Source organism: Thamnophis sirtalis, unplaced genomic scaffold (assembly GCF_051295495.1).
Source record: "Thamnophis sirtalis isolate CommonGarterSnake01/CBP01778 unplaced genomic scaffold, rThaSir2_p1.2 scaffold_7, whole genome shotgun sequence".
Taxonomy (NCBI): Eukaryota; Metazoa; Chordata; class Lepidosauria; order Squamata; family Natricidae; genus Thamnophis; species Thamnophis sirtalis.
In genome coordinates this window covers 25,196,633-25,214,363 of record NW_028261387.1, presented here as the reverse complement: position 1 = coordinate 25,214,363, position 17,731 = coordinate 25,196,633, and the positions used below count along the sequence as shown (strand labels likewise).

Genomic DNA, 17,731 nt, shown 5'->3' with positions numbered 1-17,731 from the left:
ACCATCTTCGGTGCAGATTCCTTTGTATTTCACAATGTTTTCATGATAAAGGTTCCTTAGAATTTCAATTTCCTTCTTAAGATCAGCAATATGATTCCCGCCGCAATCAGGTTTCAGTGATTTTACAGCTACTTGTTCTCCTGTGTTATCACCTTCAGGGTCATACCTGCAGAGTTCAACTTTGCCAAAATGGCCCTGGTTTCACAAGGGAAATAAATATTGATTCGGAATATATTTTATGCCCATCTGTTCAAGATAGTTACAAGTTACAAGTTATTGTGACAATAGTCCATAAATAGCCTTTGTTATTTAAAATAGTCATATAAAAATTACCCCCTTTACTCCATGTGGATGTTGTAACTTGCCCAATCCTTTCTGGTTTTCTATCTAATAAATCCTTCTGGGCATTTCATACCATGGTTTATTTTCACAAAACTGCTTTGCAATATAACAGTTCCCTTACTTATCAATAAGTAGATGGTAAAATGTTCAGAGACTTTTGAGCCCTCCATAACCATCTCCAATAATATTCTTCTTTGCTCTCACAAACCTTTACAAGAACTATCTATATTATTTATAATCACATTTGTCACAGGGAACGTTCTGTACTTGGCCTACTCATAAAAGATGTAGACAAGTCATTTCCAAACAAGATTGATTCTATTAGAGAAGACTTTTTGGAAGTAGTAGGAACTCATATAGCATACTAATTATAGTAAAAGTAAAATGTAGCTTTTTTTTTTCAAATACCTGTTACAAGCTCAAAGGAACAGACTATCCTTGCTGTTTCGTATTACTGCTCACATACTATTAGTTTTAACAAAAATTCCAAAATAAAATCAATACAATAAATAAAATTACATTACATTTAAAAATTATATAACATAATATAAAATATAAAATAAAAACAGTGATACCCATTGTCATCAGGGCACTTGGTACCATGTCCAAGAATTTTATAAAACACATCAATAAATTGCAATTTTCTGCAATAACACCAGCGGAACTGCAAAAAACTGCACTACTCGGAACATCATATATTTTAAGAAGATACTTGGTTGATACTTACGATGCTGGCAGCAACCCATATCAACCATTAGCACCAGTCAATGGTATTTGTCATACATTTTTAAATGCTCAGTTGACCGAGTTTCATGTTTAATGAATAAAGTATATAGTAATAATAATAATAATACCTCTCCTAAATCACGGATCCGCTTCAAGAAACGCTTTTCAAATATTGTAGGATCAATCTCTGCATTAGGCTTCTTCTCTGAGACAATATCAGGATCTGACACAGAAAGAAATGTGTCTACATATATAATCACTCAGATTTCAAAAATTACTCCATATCCCATAGGCTGCTAGCTAGATGTACCACATTTACTTTACTGACACCTTTTGATACTCCCAGACAACCACAGCTACCAGGTTTTCTTATGTGATGGAAAACTGTTTTCAGAAGGAAGGCAGATAGTTTCAAGTGGGAAAGTAAAATTAGAAGCAAGCTAGTGATCAGAAACCATCAGCTCCTATCTGGCCTGGTAGGTTAAACTTTGTGTTCTTTTTCCAGAATTAACAGTCAAATTTGTTGCAGCAAGTCAGCAGAATCGCAACAAAGTTAGTAGATAAGACATATTAAGTGTAATTGTAGTAGAAACATTTCAATGTTTCAAGCACTGGCAAAAGAGAGTAACAAAGGGAATTACTATATTCAGGCAAAGCTTATCGGAAGTGTTTATTTTTAAATTTCTGCAAGTTGCTTCCAGAACTGTTAAAATGTAGGAATTTACTCCATGGGAAATAAAATCCAAGTCTTGATATTACCCTTAATATAAGGGACTATTATACTTATACTTGTCGACATGTAGTGCTTTCTCTGGCTCTAAATAACTCTACGATAAGAATTTTTATTTTTTTCTTTGAATTCTGAGATGACATTTGCACATTTAGCTATGTTACAGACTACTACTGAGCCCAGGAAATATTATTTGCCCATCATTAATGGGAGGAAAAGGAAGAGTCCTTACTTTGCTCTTCTAGTTTATTGATATCCCGCATAATTGCTCTAAAGAACGGCCTCTGACTGGGATCATAGTGCATGCACTGCTTCATCAGGTCAGCCAGCTCCTTGCACGATGGGGCTGGAAGTATGAAGTGACCTTCATAAAACCTTTCCTTCTGCAAAAATGAAATGAAAGCAATGGCATTATTCATAGAACTAGGAAATAAACCTCTAAATAAAAATTTCACAAAAAATATCTACAAGTAATGTTTTCTGAAGCTTAACTCCTATCACAGCATTGAATATATTTTTCACTGTAATTACCCACAAATGACTAAGTAAAGCTCCCTTCTAAAGTTGCCAATGAATACTCATTTTTCAATGTTGGCGAATGCTATTATTGACAGAGATATTGGACATATTAACTAATGCTGTGAGATTGTAAAATCTATTACATTCTAGGAAAAGTTCACTTTTCCACTTGTGTTGCCGATTTTTGGTGGGAGAACTAAAAGGTGTTTCCACTCACTAAAGACAAACAGGAAAAGAGTTTCTTTTTTTTATTTCGATGGCAGCAAGTCACTAAGAAAAGAATGCCTGCTTGACTTTCCCAGAACCTCACCTCTGCTAAGGTTTTGTCCTTGAGTGGTACTTCTCCATTGTAGCAAATTTCCCATAAAGTGGTCCCAAAACTCCATTTATCTGCTGCCACACTTAGATTTTTGGAATCTTCCACACATTCTGGAGCCAGCCAAGGAATGCGCTCCACACATTCTTAAAGGAAAGAGTAAGAGAAATTTTGAAATGAATTTTTATCTAGTGGTACTCTGCCTCCCATAAATCTGATGTACCTGAACACTGGAGGGGCCTTGCTCTGGCACGATGCCAACCCACCCCTCAGCTGTCCTTTAAGGCTAATATAAAGGTAAATATAAAGGTTCCCTCGCATATATGTTTTAGTAGTTCCTGACTCTAGGGAGCAGTGCTTATCTCTGTTTCAAAGACAAAGAACCAGCGCTGTCGGAAGACGTCTCTGTGGTCATGTGGCTGGCATAACTAAATGCCAAAGGTGCACAGAACGCTGTTACCTTCCCACCAAAGGTGGTCCCTATTTTTCTACTTGCATTTTTACATGCTTTCGAACTGCTAGGTTACCAGAAGCTGGAACAAGTAACAGGGGCTCACTCCGTTATGCAGTGCTAGGCTGATATAGGAAGGGACAAAATCTCTGCGATTCTGGCACACAGAAACAACAGAGCATGTGCTTCTCCAGTGCCTTTATTACAGAAACATTCGTAGTAGCCACATCTTACCAGGGCCCAGGAGAATACCATTCCTCTTGCTACAACTCTATTGTAATGCACACTAGTAAAATCTATTAAAAGTTCACTGAATTCCACTTGTCCTGCCAATTTAGAGCAGGTTGCTGGGAAATTCTGCCCACTTTCCCCAGTTGGAACATGATTCAACTAGTGTCAGTGAGGAATAATAAAAGTTAGCTAAGGTAAAGGCTGAACCAGTTAGCACTGATATGTAGAAGTAGTATTTGTATTTCAATAAAATTAGAGGGTATTTTTCTTTAGTATCGCCATATGCACAAGTAGCTTTACCTTGTCTAGAGAGCACTGTAACTGGAATTCCTGGATCACTTAGCTTTATGAAAGGTCCATGTTCATTTCCAATTCCTTCTCTTGCTAACAGTATATTTTTTGTGCATACATTTCCATGTACTAAGTTTTTGTCCTCCTGCATTACAGAGAGATTAATCAATATTTCAATCACATGTTAAATACTATTAGACAGCATGAAAAGGTGCTGAAAGTAACACGTTCACAAAACACAATGGCTTGAATCCTAAGAGAAGTTATCTAATCACAATTCAAAGAAGGAATGTTTCCTATTTTCTTCTTTCACTGCTGATGATTTCAATGTTCAAGCCTCTATTGAAAAACTTTGGGAGAATCAAAAGTGCCAGTAAGGAGTAGGCAAAAGATATACGAAGCTATCTTTCTCACAACTTTAATTTATTTTAGGATCCAAGCAAACAATCCCTTTTTCAACATGGTACACCACCAGAAACACCAAACTACACTATGAATGCAAAAAGTTGACTAAAGGTACTAAAGATTTATATTCTAGTTTTGAACTCAAGCACATCAACAGCCATTCCTTCTGCAGCCAGAATTCCCCCATTCATATGCAATGTCTCCAACATTTGCAGAGGTATTAAAAATTCCATCTTGACATTTCTAGACAAGGACTGAGCATGATCAGTGAGCCCAGAATGTTGGTTAAATATGGCAGGGCAAGCATAAGAAAGGAGGGGAACAGAATGTCTAAAAATCTTGGGGGGAGAAAAGGCAAAATGTGACCACCTTGTCTTCGTATCAACATTAAACACAAAACACAACTTACTATTTCATGACTTACTAAATGTAAGTTGCTAAAACCTGACAAGGCTTGCTTAGCAACTGTAAATGGGTAATGCATGATCCAAAACCAGGAGTAGGAACAACTATTGTTAGATGATATCTAGGACTTACCAGGTAGCTCAAGGCACTTGCCAGCTGTTTTGCTACATTGAATTTCCAAGGTGTTGTAAGAGAATCACTCTTACGGTGCATAAAAAGATCCAGAGGTCCAAACTCAACTAATTCTTCCACCATAATGTCTACAGCCACAAGAAAAAGAATAGATAAAAATAGGGTTCATGTCATTCATCTTCAGTGCATTTTGGTTACGGAGAGAAATCACATGAAAGTGAACCCTCCGGAAAGTTTCTTTCTAAAATATATGACTCAGTGAGTAAACATTTTTGTTTAAATATTTGGGAAAGATGAGTGGGAAATTTCAAGGCAGAATTAGGATTGTAGTCAGTAGGCTAACTTGATCCCAAGGTTAAGTGGGGATTCCAATACCACCTATGTCTTTTGGAGACCCCCTTGCCTCCACAAACCTGAGTGGGTGCCAAATACTAATCATTGGGAAGGGGCAAAATTAAATTGATGACCTTTTGCAGTCATAAACTATCACTGTTTCATATAGCAATAGCACTTAAGACTTATATACCACTTCACAGTACTTTAGAGCCCTCTCTAAGCGGTTTACAGAGTCAGCCTATTGCCCCCAACAATCTGGGTCCTCATTTTACCCACCTCGGAAGGATGGAAGGCTGAGTCAACCTTGACCCTGGTGAGATTCAATCTGCCAAACTGCTGGCAGCCGGTGATCAGCAGAAGCAACCTGCAGTACGGTACTCTAACTACTGCACCACCGCGGCACTAAATATATATACCTAATTAAGTCACTATTTGTATTTGAAAGATTGTATTTGGAGAATTTACTTACTTTCCACATCACGTACACAAACTCCATGAAGCAGGACAATATGCTTATGGGATATCTGCCTCATCATACTGGCTGTCTCAAAAAATGCCTGTTAAAACACACATGTTTCAGGGGTGACATCAACAAAATTGAAAGAATGATACAAACAGATTTATCATTTCTCCAATACCTTTATCAGCCCCTAACAATTTGGGAAAGCTCATACTTAGCTATTGTAACAGGAGACAGCCCCGTCTATACTACTAAAAGGTAGGATTTCTAGCACAAAGGCATCTAATGGAAGAGGAACATTTTGTTCTGCACTGAAAGGTTCTCACAAATTATGGATAGCTGTGCAATCCCACAAAAAGTCACAGCAACAGGTGCTCCATGTCTAACTCTCTCTCCCTCACCCACCTTCTGAGTCACCTTTTCCTCTTCAGAGCTGGCTAGCTGCACAACTCAACTGAATATATGGTTACACATGTCAAGGACAAAATGCTTGAAACAGTTTTCAGTTTATATTTATAGCTTTTTTGTTTCAAACCCCACATTAAAAGTATCATACAAAATAGAGGCGTCAATAATATCAGTAATATTTTTACATAGTAACCTTAGAGAAACTTACCAGGGAAATGTCTCTGTGGCTTGGATCCAAGACTTTCAGCAGAACTTTAATTTGTGCTTCTCCCTGATAACTTTCATCGTCGTTGTAGCTAAGAATCCCAGAGTAAATCTGCGTTCTAGTTCCTCTGCCCAGATGTTCACCCTAAAATACAAGATAAACCCCAAAACTGCAATCCGTATTGAATATGCAGGTTTGATTTTTGACTGCTAGTCCTGCAAAGGGGGGTGGGATTAAACATTTGTTTTGCAAATGTCATAAATATTTATGCTAACAGTTATGCTAACTCTGGGAAATTTCTGAAGCATGAACTAGCCAAAAAGACAATGATAGGTTGGCATTATCAAGATATAAGCAGTTAACTGTAACAGAAATTGAAAGCTGCAAAACATCCCTGTATATCTTATCTGTACTTAGCAATAGCGTGAATCTCATAGTATATACTTTTTTTAATATGAATTCAATATTTTTTTGGTTTTGCTACAAAACACACTTTCATAATTAATAGGAATAAACAGATTATGAACTGAGTTTTTCTACATTTTCTTAGACATCACTGCAAGTCTTTGTGAAAGAATGCATTTATAAAGGGTTTAAACCTAAAAGGTTTCATAATCACTTACTTGCTTTATTCCTTCTTTAAGTATTCGATGAAAACTCAGTTGACCTAAAGGACAAATTGGCTGCCACTCTTGGGACTTTTTTGTAGCTACTAGCAAATTGGAAATTTCTAGAAAGAAGAAGAAAACCTCTCACATAAATTTGAAGCAGATTGTCATCCAGATTTATTGCAGAACAAAATAATCCTTAATAATTCTTAACCATCCTTCAAATGATTGCCAGCATTGGATATTTTCCAAGTAAAGAAATACCAATATGTCTTAGGATCAAATCTATCCCACAGAAGGTAGATGTTGAATTTGATTTTTATTATGAAAATCAACTTTTAGTTACAAATTTTACTAAATAGTTTGGTGTAAGTCACTGTCTCCTTCAGCGCAACTTCATATCTCAAGGCAGTTGTCGGATCAGTGCATTAAATGTCATGTCCAAAACAAATCTACGTGAATTTAAATCTGCAGTTGCTAACCAGAACACTTCTACCATAGAATAGCTGGTTTTTACTGAAATATTTCACACAGAAGATTCCCTTCATTCAACTGCACTCATACAAGCCTTTACTGTTCTGCTGAATGTATAGTCTATCCTTGTCTAAACAATACCAGAATTGGTGTTTAGCTTCACTGAACACAATGTAAAATATGTGTGGCTGAATTATTGTGTCTTTCCTAAGAATATCTCCTAAAACTTGAGATGTCTAGAAGGATCTGAATTTTACTGGGATCATTATTCTGTCTGTTAATATCAATTTAACATGCTAATTAATATTAAGGCACAGAAGTTTAGGCACTTTTGGGATTATTAGCTCCAGCTGCAAAACCAATATTTATTTAATTAATTAATTTTATGCCAAGCATATCACCTACAGGATGATTACCTATGTATAACATGTAATTCCTCTTTTCTATATTAAGTACATTCTTAGTATCCAATCCTGACCTTTAGCTCTGAGCAAACCTCAATTATTTTAAAGAGGACTGATTTGCTTGGGATCGAATAACCTTATTCTAAGAATACAAAGGCATCTATATTATTTATAATATCTATATAGTTGCAAAATATAGGATCCAGGTGGAATAATATATTTTGGTGAAAAAAATGTTAATATGAATACATAAAGCTAACTTAAAAACATTACCTCTTGGTTTTGGCTGAACACATCTCTTGAGAGTGAAGACTATCTCATCTGTTCTCAGGATCTGTCCTTTTAAGTGGTCCATCAACTCTTTAAGTGATTGGAAGAACTTATCAGATCCATGCAGGAGACATCCTTCCTTCTTCATTTCTATCTGGAAGTTCTTATACTGTTTGGGGAGATTCATTGAGAGCTTTGGAGAATGAAGGAAAAGAAAAAGAAAATAAATCACTAAATGAATTCAGGTAACATGCTTGTGTCTGAAGAGAATGTAGTGAATGAAATAAAATCCAACTTGAGACTGATCAAGCAAACATTTGCAGTACCATCTGGTGAAATCATACTGACCATACTGGAAACCTTGATGAAACTCAATACAATACAATACAATACAATACAATAGCAGAGTTGGAAGGGACCTTGGAGGTCTTCTAGTCCAACCCCCTGCCTAGGCAGGAAACCCTATACCATTCCAGACAAATGGCTATCCAACATCTTCTTAAAGACTTGCAGTTGGGGCATTCACAACGTCTGGAGGCAAGCTGTTCCACTGATTAATTGTTCGGTCAGGAAATTTCCTCTCAGTTCTAAGTTGCTTCTCTCCTTGATTAGTTTCCACCCATTGCTTCTTGTTCTACCTTCAGGTTCCTTGGAGAATAGTTTGACTCCCTCTTCTTTGTGGCAACCCCTGAGATATTGGAACACTGCTATCATGTCTCCCCTAGTCCTTCTTTTCATTAAACTAGACATACCCAGTTCTTGCAACTGTTCTTCATATGTTTTAGTCTCCAGTCCCTAATCATCTTTGTTGCTCTTCTCTGCACTCTTTCTAGAGTCTGCACATCTTTTCTACATCGTGGTGACCAAACCTGAATGCAGTATTCCAAGTGTGGAATGCCTTATAATGCCTTAGCAAGGCATTATAAAGTGGTATTAAGACTTCACGTGATCTTGGTTCTATCCCTCTGTTTATGTAGCCTAGAATTGTGTTGGCTTTTTTGGCAGCTGCTGCACATGCCTGGCTCCTATTTAAATGGTTGTCCATTAGGTCTCCAAGATCCCTCTCATAGTTACTATTATTGAGCAAGGTTCTACCTATACTGTACCTGTGCATTTCATTTTTCTTGCCTAAATGTAGAATCTTACTCTTTTCACCATTGAATTTCATGTTATTAGATAGTGCCCAATGTTCATGTTTGTCAAGACCCTTCTGTATCTTAAGCCTGTCTTCTGGAGTGTTGACTATTCCTGCCAGCTTGGTGTCATCTGCAAATTTGATAGGTTCCCCATTTATTCCCTCATCCAAATCATTGTTGAAGATGTTGAAGAGTACTGGGCTTAAAACAGAGCCTTGGGGTACTCCACTGCATACTTCCCTCCATGTAGATGCAGCTCCATTGAGGACTACACATTGAGTGCGGTTGGTCAGCCAGTTACGAATCCATCTGGTGGTGATGCTATCCAACCCACGTTCTTCTACTTTATCTAGTAGTAGGTTATGGTCTACCTTATCAAATGCCTTACTGAAGTCCAAGTAAACTATATCAACGGCATTCCTCTGGTCCGCTAATTTTGTTACTTTGTCAAAGAATGCAATAAGATTAGTCTGGTATGATCTATTTTTGACAAACCCATGTTGACTTTTGGCTATTACTTTGTTTACTTCTAGGTGTTCGCTAATTCGTTGCTTGATTATCTTTTTTAGAATCTTTCCTGGTATTGAGGTCAGGCTGATAGATCTATAGTTTCCTGGATCTATTTTTTTCCTTTTTTGAAGATGGAAACCACATCAGCTCTTTTCCAGTCCTCTGGCAGTTCCCCGGTGCTCCGGGATCTCTGAAAGATATAGTTCAGTGGTTCTGATATCTCATCTGCCAGTTCCTTCAGAACCCTGGGGTGTAATCCGTCTAGTCCTGGTGATTTGAACCCGTCTAGGGTAGGCAGGTGCTAACTTAGCATTTTCTTCCCTATTTCAATTTGTGTTCCTAATTTGATTTTTGTGGTGCTGTTTTTGATAGGTTGGACTGTTTTATCCCTTTGTGTAAAGACAGATGCAAAAAATGAGTTAAATAATTCTGCTTTCTCCCTGTTGCTTGTCACCTTCTTGCCACTTTCTCCCAGCAATGGACCAATTGTTTCCTTAACCTTTTTCTTGTTTTTAACATGTTGGAAGAAGCTTTTTTGTTATTTTTTATTTTTGTGGCAAGCCTTTCTTCATTGTGAGTCTTAGTTTTCCTTACTTCATCTTTACAGGCTTGGGCTATTTGCTGATATTCTGCCTTAGTTATGTCTCCCTCTTTCCACTTTTTATACTTAACTTTTTTGTCTTTCAAAACTCAAACAGCTTAGACATAGACAAGACAGACATATTTAATGTGCTCCCAACAGATATTACACAAATGCCTATGTTTGCCTCACATTTGAATCCAGGTAATTTACAAATGGGTTTTTTGTAATCAAATATCAAGCCCACCAGTAGTTTTAATATAAATCATAAATTAAGGTTCCAGATTACTATGGATGTCAGAGAATATATGATTCATTAGTGGAAATTTCAGTTTGTTCAAAACAGGGAAGTTAAACTAATTGTTGGGACTAGCCAATACATATATATTATACCAGTTCTTTGCTATGACATTGTTGCTAGTCCATTTCTAGCACAATTCAACATGCTGGATTTGACTTTTAATACTTCAATGGTTTAAGTATCTACATACTTTCTTCCTTGTGCACCTACTCAGATCTTGAAATCATATAATGAAGAGGTATTTTGTGGTATTTTTATTCTTAATTTTTTAAAAAAATATTATATATCACTTCTTTTAAAAAAATGTTTTATTGCAACCTGCCCCAGAGAGCTTTATTCAAATAAATAGTTACCAAATCTCCAATTAATATATTAACAATATATACTTTCATTCCAGTAAGAATAAATAAAATCCATAAAAAGACTAACATTGGGAATCCCTGTCAATATTTATACCCTAATGAAAAAATAAGTAACAGAGCTTAAAATCTGTTTAAAATTGCCAGTTACCACCATAGAAACTGATAGGAAGCTTAGGTATTCCAGTTTGTAAGAAAGAAATTTCACACTCCTTTTTTTGAATCATTAATGGTAAGTGTATCACTTCTCAAGCCAATTCTTCAAAAGTTATATTGCTTAGATAAGGGGTCGGCAAACTTAAACACTCAAAGAGACATTTGGACCCGTTTCCCACAGAAAAGAAAACACTGGGAGCCACAAAGGTCCTAAACGGAAGCCTCCTGTTCAATTCTGGAGCTGACCAGAAGTTCAGTTCCCCCACCATAGAGTCTCTCCTAGCACAGCGTACTTTTTCCTCTACCTGTCCATAATCAAAAGCCCTATCAATTGTGGAGACAACTTGAAAACCCTCCCCTTGCCATAGAGTTTTCTCCCTGCACACTGTGCTTCTCTCCCCCACCCCACAATAAGCTCCTCTCAAAACTGTGGCACCGATTGGTGATGGAGCCGCAGCAGAGGGAGGAAAGAGCCACATGCAGCTCCAGAGCCGCAGTTTGCTGACCCCTGGCCTAGATCAAAGATATTTAAAGAGAAAATTACTGGGCCCCATCATACCTCTGAATGTTCAGTACATATCACAGTCAAGAGAATGTTGTTGAAGTCTGTACAGCTCCATCTCAAAACATACGTCCCTTCTTCATTGCCTTCCTGTTTCAACTTATTAATAGCATATTCTGTGCTGAAAGATGTTTGAGAAAAGTGATTAAAGCTTACTAAATGGGAACAGTTGACCATTTCCTTGAAAACAGGCCCAGGAGGTGGTTGATTTAAGAGTTAATCCCCCCTCCCCCCCTCCACATGCATTCAGCTGCCCCTCCCCCATCCTATGATCATGATTTTACCTTGATGGCATTGTCATTTTATTGGATTCGGAATATTTATAGTTAATTGTTTTAATGTTTTTATGCTGTAAGCAGCCCAGAATCACTTCATAGTGAGATGGGAGACAAATAAATGTAATAATAAAATAATTATAATGAATCTTTAAACTGTTCTTTGTTGTTAGAAATATAATGGCAGGGGAATAATATAGTTGAAATGTTGAGAGTTTGTTACAAGTTATAAAATGGCTCTTCCATAGCCAAATGAGCACAGTAGTTTGGTTTTCATGAACCCAAAGATTGAGAGGCTCAAGAGGGAAGCTAAAATAAAAATAATAAAACAATAAAATATTTTTTAAAGCAAGTGTTTTACAAATTATGACTGGTTACAAAAAATATTTTTTTAGACCAGTTTCTGAAGAGAGATAGCTGTTTCAGGAAATGACAATTGGTGCCCCTTAGTTTTTGAATGAACTTAATTTTGCTTACTAAAAAAAAAACATAATATCTGCTTCTGAAGCTTTATAATATCTTGGGGAAAAGGGGGGAGAATGGCAAACTACAGATAGCTCCATTGAAGGTGGAATGAAGAGCCAAAAAGTAGACCACCTCTTTGTAATTTCTCTACAGACAAGGAGACGACTTGAGATCACCCAAAAGTGTTTCAGACAGTTCCTTTTCACAAGGAGATAGCAAGATAGCTCTTGGAGTTGAGGAATTAACCATCATTGCTCGAACTGCAGTCAGTGCCTTTCAAAAGAACACTAGGTTCACATGCTTCCTTTTATAATTGCTTTTGGAAATTGCTCATTAATTGCTCTTTAGCAATTACGAGCCATTGGACTAACAAGTTTTGCAGCATCAGGTGAGTTTCTTTCAATCTTTAGCAAAATAACTTTTAAATACAAGTTTAAGGACTTAAACATATTTTTGAATAAACAGTAAAAGGACTATTAAAGTTTGATTTTGGAAAGTTGCAAATGGACTTAGGATCCATATGAGTTTGAAGTAAGATTTTGGGATTAATTTAGAATCCTTCTGGTGGGAAAATGCTTTTGTTATCAATTCTCTTTTTAAAAAACATGATCGGATGAGATCTTTAAGGCTGGACACTAGAAAGAATGAGGAGGAATTAAAGATTGTAATTAAAGGGAAAAAATTCTTAAATTTAACTAATTTGACTAATACAGAACGGAATAAATATTTTAACAGTGTCCATCTCTATAGATAATGTTTGGAAAATATTATGGAAGACAAGCATGTTTACCAGACAAGAGTGAAACTGATCTGAAAGTGGATTTAAAAATGATATGCAACAAGAATGATATGGAAAACGATGCTATACTGGATATACAAAAACAGTTGATGTCTTAGTAATTAAAAGTGATACACAAATAACAAGCCAATATATAATATATATATATTGTTTAGTAACTAACCAAATTGGGCCATGGCAGCCATTTTTAATATTGTGTTCTATCAGAGGTGGTGCGATATCTGTGCAAAGAAAGTGATGGGCATCAGCAGTCAACCTGAAGTATCCATCCACCAAAGCAGAAAACGACAAAGCTTCTTCACATGAAGGCAGTTTAAATTCCTAGAGTAAAAAAAAAAAGTCTGAATAGTTCTTCCACTTCAGGTAAGATACAATAATCAACTACTATAACTCCACCTACAGGGATAGTCAAAAACATTGGGCTGCTGAAACGAAGAGGCGGGCATGCTCTATCCAAGTACAGAAATTAACCTAGAATGGCAGTTAAGTCTATACCATGGTTGACAATGAGGTACAGGTAGTCCTCGAGTTATGACCACAATTGATCCAAACTTGATGTTGCTAAGTGTAACATTTGTTAAGTGAGTTTCCCCCTTTTACAACCTTTCTTGCCATGGTAGTTAAGTGACTCTGGATTCTTCATTGACTCTGCTTGTCAGAAGGTCACAAAAACTGATCACCTGACCCTGGGACACTGCAACCGTCATAAATATGAACCAGTTGCCAAGCAACTGGATTTTGATCATATGACTCTGACTTTCACACTTATACAATGGTCATAAGTGTGAAAGTCATGTCACATTTTTCAGTGCCATTGTAACTTTGAATGGTCACTAAATGAATGGTGTTGTAAGTCGAGGATTACCTGTTCTCTAAAATGGTGTTTCTCAATTTAAGGAACTTTAAGATGACTCCCATGATGTTGGGGAATCCTGGAAGTTGAAGTCCACTCATCTTGTTGCTAAGGTTGGGAAACACTACTCTAAGGGCAGGGATTTAACTTCAGTTTACTAAATGTACATCTTTTAACTTCTAAAAACTTGGGAAAAAATACAATATAAGCAAGAAAGCAGGAATGACATTTTATCTATATCATGCTGAAATAATAGGTGTGCCCTCTTTTCTAACTTTACCTGTTTCTAAGTATATTTGTCTTTTTTTAAGTGTACTAATACAGGTAACCAACGCAGGTTGTTGTTGTTTTTAAATGACTGCTCATGAAAATTTCAGTATTTTTGCCTGGTATTAGTAATGGAATGTATGGATAACGTTGCAAGATTCCATTAATCTTTACAATAAATAGAATTCATCTAGTCATATTTCTTGTCTGGTTTATCTGAGAGAGCTGACATCAATCTTGCAAATCTGCAAGTATAAACTTCCGACTGCCACTTTTGACTACTTAATCCATTAGGTCTTTCCTAGGTTTCTTTCTCTGACAGTTAAGCCACTGGGGGTTCCTACCTCTCTTGTTGATTGTTTCCTAGGCAGCAACCTTTCCCCTCATTCCCCAAAGTCATTCAACATTCCATTACAGAATCTCATGAGACCCATAAAATATATAATAATCTCTTAAGAAATTCCATTTATGCCACACACACTTTTTGCTGCAGGTAACGAGGTGCTAGGGAAACCTCAAACTCAAATTAAAAAAAACCCTAGTTTTTTTATTATAAAAGTTGTTATAAAATAGAAGTTGGTAAGAATTTTAGTCCACGTATATAATAAATAAGCAAAATGCTGATATACATAAAGAGAACATTTCTTCTGTCAACATTAACAGTAGATTTTCAATTGTGCCAGTGATTGAGGCTACAAAATCAAGGGGATGCTACTTTGGGGCATTGTTAATTCTGGTAGCATATAACTGGCTTTATTGGTTGCTTACCATTCTCTTGTTATCTTGTTTATAGATGCAGACTGCAGATTCCTTGATCACAAGATGAGTTATTTCAGGAAAGTAAGAAAAACTGATCCATTCCTCCCTTTTGTTTTTTTCTTCCTTTTTTTCAACTTTGTCAGATTTTTTTTTCTTAATTTTCGGTTTTTCTTTTTCACTCTGTGTAATCTGATGAATAACATCATGAACCCTGAATAATTTGATTCATCTCATGTCCAGTCTTCTTCTCCAATCTTTCTCCCAATCTCTCTCTCCCAATCTCCCTCTCTCTCTCTCTCTCTCACTCCCAATCTCTCTCTCTCTCTCTCTTTCTCTCTCTCTCTCTCTCTCTCTCTCTCTCTCACACACACACACACACACTCATAAACACACAGGCAGAAGTTATATATTAAAAACTTCAGATTCAGTTATTTGTAGTAGTTGTTAAGATTTGTTATTGTTACATTATTGTAAAACACTGGAAAACTAAAATGCACCTTTCATTATATCAGACTATTTAACCAGCACAAAGCATTATGAAAAATCCTTCAATAAGGATAAAATTGTATCATCTTATATAAATAAAGATAATATTTTTCTTAAAAAAACACTCTTGGTTATACAAATTAATTTTGGACTGAAAAATTGAATAGGGATGGCTAAAATACTTCTATTCCTCAGATCAAATACATGTGTTTCCAATTAGTACATGTATGCATATATTTATGTTAGATTTATCCAGGGGTGGGATTGAAAATTTTTAGCAACCGGTTCTCCGCCTGGTTGCTGGGTGGGTGTGGCCATGGATGTGTGGCCTTGTTAGCTTCCTGCACCACAGGAAGGGGGGTCGTTTTCACCCTTCCTCAGCTCCGGAGGCTTCTGTCGAGGCTCCGGAAGGGTAAAAATGGTCTCCCCCCCAGGCTCCGGAGGGCCCTTTTCCGGACTTCCAGTAGGCCCATTTTTTGCCCTCCCAGAGCTTCCACATGGGCCTTACCTAGCATCCAAAACAGGCCGTGTGGAGAGTCCTGGGAGAAGCAGGGTCAGGCATTCCTTGCAACTACCAGTTCAGCAAACCAGATTAAAATTAACATTCATTTCACCCAGACCACTCCAAACTGGCTGAATCCAACCCCTGGATTAATCTCCTGACTTTCCTTCAGGAGTCACCCTTCCTCAGCAGCATACAAATTACCTTCTCCCATTTTTGTCTACTATAACTTTCCTAGAAAATGGGTTAGACTGAGATAATGGCTATTCCATAGATGCCCAATGAGATTTTGTGAACAAAGGGGAACTAGAATATGCATTTTCAGGTTTGAATCCAATATTTTATCTACTACATTACATTGGCTCACATACACACATCCCCTCCCACTACAATGCCGACAGTCTTTTTTTTCTATTTTATATCTTTGTAACTTTGCAGTATTTTTTAAAACTTCAGTATTGCAAACGAAATATTCACAGTATGTTACTAAATAATATATACTGCATCTATACTGGATATTTTATCAGTCACTTCCTTCTTCTAATCTTATTTTTTTCTCAATCACCAGATACAATTCCCAATCAGTTCACTACTAAAGATCAGGCAGCTCCAGGAACCACACCACATTTTAAGGATGCTAGCTGTGCTCCCTAAACTGCAGTTTCTCATCCCTGCTCTTTCTTTTATTCGCCTTACAGAATTTTCAGCAAGAAACGTATCTTTCCTTTGCTATATTCCTGCTCTCAACATAGTTTCTGCTGCATCTGAAAGAACCTAATGAAGTAGTATTACCCAACTTGAAACTTCTGCCAGTAGCTTTGACTCCTGCTAACTTCATGGATGTGTCCATGTAGTGTTTTGGCAACAATATAGAACTACCATTTTTTTAGAGTATAAGACGCACCAGAGTATAAGACGCACCTTAATTTTGGGGGAGGAAATCAGGAAAAAAAACCTTTCTGCCTCTTTCCCAGCAGCATCAATCAGTATTCATCTGGCTAATGTCTTTGCTGCCTCAGTCAGAGCCCGATTCCCAAAGCAGCCCAAGAAAATGCAATGAAAGGTGAAATGGCCCGGGGAACTGCCATGGGGGTGACAGGTGGGGCAAGGGATGGGGCGGGGTGGGGCGCGCATCTTACTTGAGTCTGGCAGCTCCACTGCTTCTCTCTCTCAGCCGCTCTGTGCAGGGAACCATCTTGCATAGTAAAGAAAAACTTACTGTGAAAGGTTTTCCCTGCAAAGACTGGCCGAGAGGCAACAGAGCTACCAGACTCTAATAAGATGCGCATTTCGTGATCGGGCACAGTTTAGGAGTGGCAGGTGGGGCAGGGGATGGGGTGCCCGGCATCCCTGCCAGGGGCAAAGAAGTGCCCCGGGCACTGCCGGACTCTCCCCTCGCTCGTTGGGGTGGGGGTATTGAAGGTGCCTTCCAGACCTGGGACCTGGCAGGAAAAACCCGGTGCACGGCCTCTGCTTTCCTGTCAGCTGTTATCTGGGAGAAGGGGCGCAAAACCATGGTCGCTGACACTTAGGGGCGTGGGCAGTGGACTCCAAGAAGTGGCTGCCTGGGACCCTCCTTGCCCCACATTGATGGCCGAGTTCCGCCATGCCCCTTCCCCAGAGGCAAGATCAGCACCCGGGCCGCACACTGCTGAGGTCACTTTGGGCCTGCAGCACCTGAATGGCATGCCAAGTTAGCGAGTCCAGGTGACGTGGCCTTTCGGGGAGGAGTGTCAGGCTTGAGGCTTGCTAGCTGGAGCGGGGCCCATGCTGACATCGCTGCTTTCTCTGGGGACCACAGCGAAGGAAGGGCCTGAAAGACAGATGTGGTGAGGTCTTTGGGAGAAGTCCCTGGTCTGCTCACAGACTCCCTTAAAATGGTAGAAAGAAGGAGAAGGGTCCGTGGCTCTTTCGTCCTCCGCAGATGGTTTCAGGAGGCAGATCTGGCCAGCTGAAAAGATAATGCGAGTCTGCGGTGGGAGGAGGCTTGACAGGTGTCAGCTCCTGA

The 17,731-nt window shown here is 38.0% G+C and overlaps 2 protein-coding genes across 2 annotated transcripts in view; one reads left to right on the top strand and one right to left on the bottom strand.

The window, feature by feature from the left end:
* Positions 1-17,731, top strand: part of AK4 (adenylate kinase 4) — a 139,980-nt gene that overhangs the window by 15,952 nt on the left and 106,297 nt on the right. The window lies entirely within an intron of this gene.
* JAK1 (Janus kinase 1) overlaps positions 1-17,731 on the bottom strand; it is a 62,138-nt gene that overhangs the window by 9,301 nt on the left and 35,106 nt on the right. The window contains exons 9-21 of the mRNA XM_087719526.1: positions 14,745-14,924; positions 13,020-13,177; positions 11,315-11,438; positions 7,717-7,906; positions 6,581-6,687; positions 5,961-6,101; positions 5,354-5,441; positions 4,549-4,676; positions 3,616-3,751; positions 2,628-2,779; positions 2,031-2,181; positions 1,197-1,291; positions 3-195 (exon numbers count right to left, since the gene is read on the bottom strand). Coding sequence (XP_087575652.1) covers positions 3-195; positions 1,197-1,291; positions 2,031-2,181; positions 2,628-2,779; positions 3,616-3,751; positions 4,549-4,676; positions 5,354-5,441; positions 5,961-6,101; positions 6,581-6,687; positions 7,717-7,906; positions 11,315-11,438; positions 13,020-13,177; positions 14,745-14,924 — 1,843 coding nt within the window. The remainder of the gene's footprint in view (positions 1-2; positions 196-1,196; positions 1,292-2,030; positions 2,182-2,627; positions 2,780-3,615; positions 3,752-4,548; positions 4,677-5,353; positions 5,442-5,960; positions 6,102-6,580; positions 6,688-7,716; positions 7,907-11,314; positions 11,439-13,019; positions 13,178-14,744; positions 14,925-17,731) is intronic.